Raw genomic sequence first — 7,659 nt, forward strand, 5'->3', positions numbered from 1 at the left:
AGAACAACAAAATACTGATGTTTTAACTTCGGAAGAGTTCAAAAATCAATATTTAGTGGAATAACCCTGATGACCATCCATCTTCCTCTTGATCACATTTCAGAGGTTTTCAGTGGGGTTCATGTCTGGAGATTGGGCTGGACATGAGAGGGTCTTGATCTGGTGGTCTTCATCCACACATTGATTGATCTAGATGTGTGGCTTTGAGCATTGTCCTGCTGGAAAAAATAGTCCTCAGAGTTGAGGAACATTGTCAGGGCAGAAGGAAGCAAGGTCTCTTATTTTTTTCCCAGAGCTGTATATAAAAAAATGTTATTTGGTAAAACATGGTGACATTCCAATACTGCTTTAAAAGTCTTGCATTACACGATTTTAACTCTTGTGAGCTTTAAGCTGTGTCAGAATGTTGTTACCTTGTTTGTTTCATTCACACATGCTTGAGAAATCTTTCATCAAGTCTGTCTACATCTCCAAAGCCCAAATGCTCTGTGCCACCTCGTGATGTTATGGAGCCATAGTTTTCAAGTTACCTTTATTTAACCTTTTGTCCAGTAGAGATTTGCATTTCCAGTTGCTGAAATTATCCAAATGATTCTAATGAAGGTGTATGGAGTTTAAAAACACAGTGGAGCACTTCCGGTATGACAAGACAGAACAGAGTGTTTTCTTTTTGAGTAAAAATCCCAACCTAAATATGCAGGGTGTGTTTGTGATGAGGACACAACATTATAACTAAATCAGAAAATAGCATAATAGTAGCCCTTTAATATTACTGCAAATATTACCTGCTTTAACATTTTATTTGTTCATACTTGTGCGTAATACTGATGTGTGTTTTAACTATACGTAACTACAAATATTTTTATTACACTGGTTTTGTAATATGGTTTTATAGTGAAGGTAAAACTTGGATATTTCAAATGACAATACCAGAGGACACAGGGACACTGCCTCCTGCCTCCATTTGCAAAAGTCTTTTCTGAATCCTTAATGAAAGTTACTTAAGAGTACACTTTGTGCTTGTCTCCATGGATAATACTACTGCTTTGCCAGGAATGTCCCACAGTACGGCATTAATCTCTTATCCATTTCCATTTAAGACAAGCGAGCTCAGAGTATGAATGCACGTTTCTGAAGGCAAACAATCATCTGTGCTTGAATAAATGCGAGATAAGTGCAACGCCGTACTGAGGGGCATTCCAGGAAAAGCAGTAACGTTTCTGTGGAGACAATAAAAGCTACAGATTGAACCTTTAGTACCCAAAATAACCTGAAAACAAGATTATTTTGATTATCTTTTTTTTTCTTGAACTTATTTTTACAAAATATTTTTTGGTGCAAGCCACATAGTTATGAAACAGCAGTAAAAATACAATAAAAGTAAAATGACATTAAAGTTACAGTGTAGATGCAATCATAAACATTGTCTCCTCATTTACTGTTCATAATATTGCCCATAAACTCACACACACACACAAAATCCCATAAAAGATAGTCATCCATTTAAAATATAGCATTTGTCCATGAATAAATCTGTCTTCATCTTCACCTTGCAGTTATTTGCTTCATATGATACATATCCTTTATTTTATTTTTCCACTGGGCAATTGTGGGGGAGACTGTTATTATTTTTTCTGGCAATTAAGAGTACAATTTTCAGCAAGTGAAAACTACATTTTGTTTATCTTTTAACGAAAAACAACACTTAGCGTTTGCCTACAATCATGTCCTGACACATTACCTTTCACCTGAATAAACTTGCACTGTGTAACTTTTCTGGTATTAAACATTTCTATCATCATGGAGCTCAAACTAGACCAAGTTACAGGTCAGATCTTTGGAGAGGCGACCCCGCTCAGTCAGAATACCTGTTTTTCTAAATATTTTTGAGCTATAAAACCACCTGTAATTAAATAAATGCAAGATAGACCTGCGTAATGTCACACAGTGGCACTTTCCAGGCAGTAGTGACAGTGACAGTTACATAGAGCACCTTTAAGTATCCAAAATAACCTGAAATCAAGACTTTTTTTCGTTTATCGTTTAACTAAAAACAACAATTAACCTTAGCCTACGATAACTTCCTTACAAACTGCTCTACATCTGTTCAAACTACACTCCAACACGTCTTATATTGACTTAACGCTACAGACTCCACGTCGACTTCCTTTCTGCACGTTCACTTTGATGACAGGGCCGTAAAGCTCACTGCTTTGACCCGGGCTTTGAGTTTAGATAAGAAGGTGCTTTTGGAGGTCATGGGATCACGGTTTATCTGGGTCACATGACGCTTCTGGGGGCAAGATAACAGCCGTAGTGAGCCTCAATGTACCAACTGTGACACTGTACCGACATGTGCATTGGTAGATTAAGCTACTTTTTAAACTTTTTTGCAAGAATATATAGTAGATTGTGATGTGATGCATGGGGGTGAGGGAGTTTTTTTTAAGAAATATATATGCAAAACAGGAAAACCACAATGTTGAATCACTTGTTATATTGCTAAAAATATCTGCACGTGAACTTTTGCTACTTGCCTATGATCATTTGTAATAAAGGTGCATTATTTATTCATTTTGTGGTCAATTCAAGAAGGCTTAACTCTCCAAAGATCTGACTTGTGTGTTTTATGCCATGCTTTGGAAGATTCCAGGTAACGCTATACAACTCTACGAACACAAGCAGGTAGTGGAAGTTATATAATGCACCCTATTGTAGGTGTTAAGATGTCATCTGAAACCCGGTAATAACAACATGAGAAAAATAAGTGACATTGGAGGATCATTTATTGACATACAGCCAAATGCAAGCATCCTCTATAACAAATCCATCGACTCTCATCAATGACAGGCTGAAATAAGCAATAAATATTGTAGATATAAAAAAAAAAAAGTCAGCAGCATTTATGCCGTTTAAAATTTACAAAAATTAGCAGTCAGCCAAAGAGCTGCCAGGTAGAAACTTAAGGCGAGCGGTGGTATCGCTTGTTGCACGTTGGTTGGATATACAGGCTGTATGCTCTTTTCGCCGGCCATGGACCTGACGAGGAACAAAACACAGAATTAGAAATATGTTTATGAAATGTGAGGAGATTATGACAAAAATGGGAGGCATCTGTACCTTCGTTGTACATTTGTTAGTGAGATTTTTGGATGTTATTGAGGATGTCCCCATAGACAAAGTTGAATAGTTGCTCCTTTGACTTGGTTCCATCTAGCTGCGCTGTAAAAACAAAGACACACAAGGTTAATGCAACTGTTATTATAAATTAGTAAGTGCACTATCCTCTGTATATTCAACAAGAAAAAATAAGTGCAGAATTATCTATACAGCTTAAACTTGTGTAAAGTGATCATAGCTTGGGTTTTTGTGTTTTTTTTTTATAAGAAATTACCCAGTGAAAGTATGTCAGAGTCTGCAAAGTAGGTTACAGAGATCATTACTCAACATTTTATAAGGAACTGAAATTTTTGCAAAACTCGCCTGTCCAAATAACTGCAGTAACTGTTAATGTGCTGAGAATAATTTTAGATAATTTACTAGGAGGGGGGATTGGAAAATGGGCCTTAAACAGTGGAATAAATGGGAATTGGTTAAAAAAAAGTTAAGATAAACTATTGAATAAATATGAAACCAAATTATTAAATGTTCCCCTGTTTGACGTCATTAAAAACCCCTGAAGACTTTGCTGTAGTTTCCACCGTTTGAAGATCGTCACATTTGACCACAGCAGCAGTAACAAAGTCTAAACCAGATCTTTTTGATTAAACTTACCAACATCAACTCCAGAGGTCTCCATGATGGTCTTGTGTTTCAGGTACATGGGCCAAACGTGCCCATCGAAAAGGCCTGGTGGGTCTGGAACGCTGTAATTTCTTGAACTGAAAAGTCACATAAAAAAACAAACAAACATTGGTAACAGGAAATGTAACCAATGACCAAAAACTGAGAAGTAGGTGTAATGCTCTGAATAGCTCCCAAGTTTTACAAGCTTATAAATAAAATGTAAAGTTTTGAGTGATAAATTATGGTAGAACTTTAAACTTTTTGTATGTAAATTTCTCTACACATTAACTTTGATGGTACTTGATTATTAATCCAGTGAATACCCAAAAAATCTGTGTAACTGAGTATTAATAAGTAAATTAAAAGTAGTACAAAGATTGGGCAATGATCTGTTTGCCAATTTGATACTAGTTTTACCAAATCCACAACAAAACGGTTTTAAGCTGAAGTAACAGGTTTTACTTCCCAAAGTGAACTTGTCCTTTGGCAAAGTTTACAAACCAACAATGAGCAGCAATAATAGTACATTTTATTTATAAAGCCCTCAGGAAGTGTCCAAAACTTCAATATAAAGATAAAAACAAAGAATACTGGCAAGCATATTAGAATTAGACTAAAATCATTCAATTTGAGCGTTAGAGATATACAGTCAGTAGTAATAGAAGTAGTTGTAGTATCCTAATAGTAGAAGTCTTACAGTAATGGCATATAGTGTTTGTTCTCTGTGGTATAGTAGAAGTAGTAGTAGTTCTGATTCTGAGTACTAGTAGTAATTCTAATGTGTAAGATATTATAAGTTGAAGTAGTATTAGTGTTAGATTCAACTATTAATTGTGCACGACTCTCTTTGCACGACTTGTTTGTATTCCTCTCTTGTGACGAATATTGCTTTTGAAATTTGTTTAGGTAAATTCAAGTGAAAATGGACTGACGCAGGCACTTACCACCTCCTCTTTTTGCATTCGTCGTACGGGATGGAAATGAAGTAACGCTGGTTTAACACGTCGATCAAAGGTCTAAAGAGGACACAGACAGTTCCAGGATAAGCTTTAACTTTATTTTTCCCTCTAAGCCAAAGAAAAGCTCAGCGAATGTGCCTAATTACTGGCTGTACTAACCCATAGGTGTAGAGCAGAAAGCCCTCCACAATCAGGATGTGTGTCTCCTCCTCCTTTTGGTCAGACTTGGGCACGATCTCGTCATCCAGGGTGTTATTAACTCCATGAGACTTCTCGAACTTCACCGGGTTCTCCAGCCACGCGTAGATGGTACTCATCATGGCGTCCATGTCCAAAGCAGTAATGACTACAGGGGGAAGAGAAGGCCAAAGTGTGTAGAGAAATTACACACGGCAATGAGAAAAATGTGCTCAGATAAGAGGTTACAGAGGCATGCATTCAGACAGTTAGCCACAACAAAGAGTAGGGATCACAACCCAGGATGATTATAGTCAAGTTCAAGGTTTGTATTTCATATCTAGTGAAAGATGGTTTAAAATATGTTTTAATTGTATGCAGATGTAAGACTATATATTCAGGTACATTTTTATCTAGTGTGTGTCTATTGCTGTTCTTATGCTTTACTGAAACACAGAAATGTACCCAATTGTGAGACAAATGTTCTTCTTATATATGGATTTCCAAGATAGGTCATGTGCACCAAATTAAGCTAAACACACTTATTTTCTAATTTTATTTAAGTGGAGCACACTAAAAATGGGACTACTATTTTTTGTCCATATGTCTTTCAGAGGTATTAGAGCTGGTAAATATTTTAGTTAAACAGTTAATTCATTAGTTCACTCAATGAGATATTAAGTGTTGTGTTATCAGTTATTAAAGCCATAAACAAAACTGCGCTCTAGAGAAGATTAAACCTGATTAAACTGTTACTGTTTACATACAAGTAAAGGCCAGTTAATATGTTATAACTCATTAGTGAATACTTTCTGATCTCTGGTAAATATTTGGTTTGACGTTTTTGTAAGTAAACACTACGGAGATTTTTATAACAATAGATAAAATAAACTAAATCCAAAATAAAGAATTAAATAATATTAATAAAATGTAGACTATAATAATCCTGGTTGAGCAAAAAACACACAAGTCCCCACAAAACCCAAGCTTACCATCATACTGCTTAAAGCCATCTTCGCCAACTTCAATTTGATCTTGTGGCTGAAACATACATCGATAAAATGTACCGAAGCACATACTACTCCTACTACTACAACTGGTATTACTACTATTACTACAGCTATTTCTTCTGTTCTGTCCTAATGGAGGGCTCTGAGTCTTAAGAGCACATTGTAAAGTCACTATAATTAGTAACAAAGAATGCCAAGCCTTTTTCAACCTAGCAACAATCCCTTAACTTAAAACATGTGAGATCTGCGTTAAACTCACCTTGAAGAAGTCATCTTGATGCACAACACAACAGTTTGGCAGGGTCTTGATAAGACGGTTGGTGAGGGTGGTTTTCCCCCCATTGGTAACTCTGCAAAGAAACAATACAAGTCATACATGTGTAATAAAAATGCTTGTATTCAAAGTTATAATGCTGTAGTACAGTAGGTCATATAACGTCATAACTCGATCATAAAACGTGTGCAAATGCTGATAACAGGCAGTGAAAGCAGTTTGCAGTCAGTGGAACATGTGGGTGAGGGCTCAAAAGCATTTTGGTCAATATTTACCCAACAAATTTAACATTAGTTTTGTTTTTTATGCATTGCCAAACACGCGTGCAAAATATTATGATGATAAATACATAGACTTTAATTTCAAAATATTTACAAGAAATGGTGCTCAACTTGGGATATTTAAGGAAAAAATAAGACTTTGGCAGTGGTCTTTTCATTTTACATTTTTAATTTTGCTTTTCGTCCAATGTTCTTCATGCACCATTCAATACAACCACGCCATTTATTTATTTATTTTTTAATTAATACTTTTTGGTATAATGGCACACACTGTATCCTTAGTCAAAAATAGCAACCTAACAATTTTAATGCACTTTTAATTATCCTAAAATGAGCAAAGAGATGTAATTAGATGGTTAGTCGCGCTTTTTTTCTTTGCATATCATTCATTAGCTTATCAAAAGGGTGGGTCTGGAGCATGCGGTGCATTCAACATTACGCAGTATTACATTCATTGTCAACAAACACCTCCAATACGATTAAGACAAGGTTTTTACAACATAATAAATAGAAAAATACGCAAATATGGTAGTTTAAGGCATTTTCATTGAGTGAATTAAAGTATTTCCGTGTTGGCAATGAAACACGTGTAGCAGGCCCAGGAAAAGCCGGGGAGTTAGCTTTAGCAGCCCATTCATTTCCTATGAGGATGTTGACTCACCCGCCGATGCCGATAATGTACTTCATGATTCCTTGTGGGTAGCGCGGTGTAGCTTGGTCGTAAAAAAGCCGTTCAAAAAGTCGTCAGGATTTCGGGAGCTCAGTGATCAGACGGGGGAATACTTAAAAAGAGAAGGTTACAGCGAAACGTCAACTACTCGAGTCCTCCATGGCACCTGAGTTGAGTTTTTAATAAGGCAGAGACGGAGCGTGGTCACTCGGACACGTCTTCCACCCAGAGAGGATGTGCTCGGCTCAACGGCTGCTAGACATACTGCTACCGTGCGTCGTGATTGGATATTTAAGCACGCACGCCCGCACAGAAAGTCCCCAGCAGCCAATCGGAGGTGAGGACGACCGCAAGACCCCGCCTACTACTGTCTACGCGCCCAGACCGCAGGAGCATACTGTACACATGGATGTTACACCGCATTTGTCCCATTTGAGCGTAGAAATCAAACATATCTTGATAATCTAATGTACAAATGTTATGTAAGAGAGATTTATAGGAT

The 7,659-nt window shown here is 36.7% G+C and overlaps 1 protein-coding gene across 2 annotated transcripts; it reads right to left on the minus strand.

Moving 5' to 3' along the window:
* Positions 1-2,768: 2,768 nt before the first annotated feature.
* On the minus strand, positions 2,769-7,429 carry mibp2 (muscle-specific beta 1 integrin binding protein 2). Of its 2 annotated transcripts, XM_020938812.2 has the most exons (8): positions 7,149-7,429; positions 6,192-6,282; positions 5,915-5,963; positions 4,905-5,091; positions 4,731-4,802; positions 3,775-3,881; positions 3,121-3,222; positions 2,769-3,039 (listed from the first exon to the last, which is right to left on the minus strand). In XM_020938812.2, the coding sequence occupies exons 1-7, from the start codon at positions 7,172-7,174 to the stop codon at positions 3,137-3,139; spliced, it is 618 nt and encodes a 205-aa protein (XP_020794471.1). In that variant the 5' UTR covers positions 7,175-7,429; the 3' UTR covers positions 2,769-3,039; positions 3,121-3,136. The 2 variants fall into 2 exon arrangements, with proteins under 2 accessions (XP_020794471.1, XP_055010724.1); XM_055154749.1 differs by lacking the exon at positions 5,915-5,963.
* Between the last annotated feature and the right edge of the window lie 230 nt (positions 7,430-7,659).

This window comes from Boleophthalmus pectinirostris, unplaced genomic scaffold (assembly GCF_026225935.1).
Source record: "Boleophthalmus pectinirostris isolate CB_2022bp ecotype Guang Dong unplaced genomic scaffold, ASM2622593v1 HiC_scaffold_19, whole genome shotgun sequence".
Lineage (NCBI taxonomy): Eukaryota > Metazoa > Chordata > Actinopteri > Gobiiformes > Gobiidae > Boleophthalmus > Boleophthalmus pectinirostris.

What these genes read in the sequence shown, in the direction of transcription:
- mibp2 (XM_020938812.2), bottom strand. Translation starts at nt 7,174, where the DNA reads ATGAAGTACATTATCGGCATCGGCGG. An exon ending in TACATTATCGGCATCGGCGG is followed by an intron (nt 6,283 to 7,148) that starts GTGAGTCAACAT and finishes GTTTCTTTGCAG; the next exon opens with AGTTACCAATGGGGGGAAAA. An exon ending in GAATGCAAAAAGAGGAGGTG is followed by an intron (nt 3,882 to 4,730) that starts GTAAGTGCCTGC and finishes GTGACTTTTCAG; the next exon opens with TTCAAGAAATTACAGCGTTC.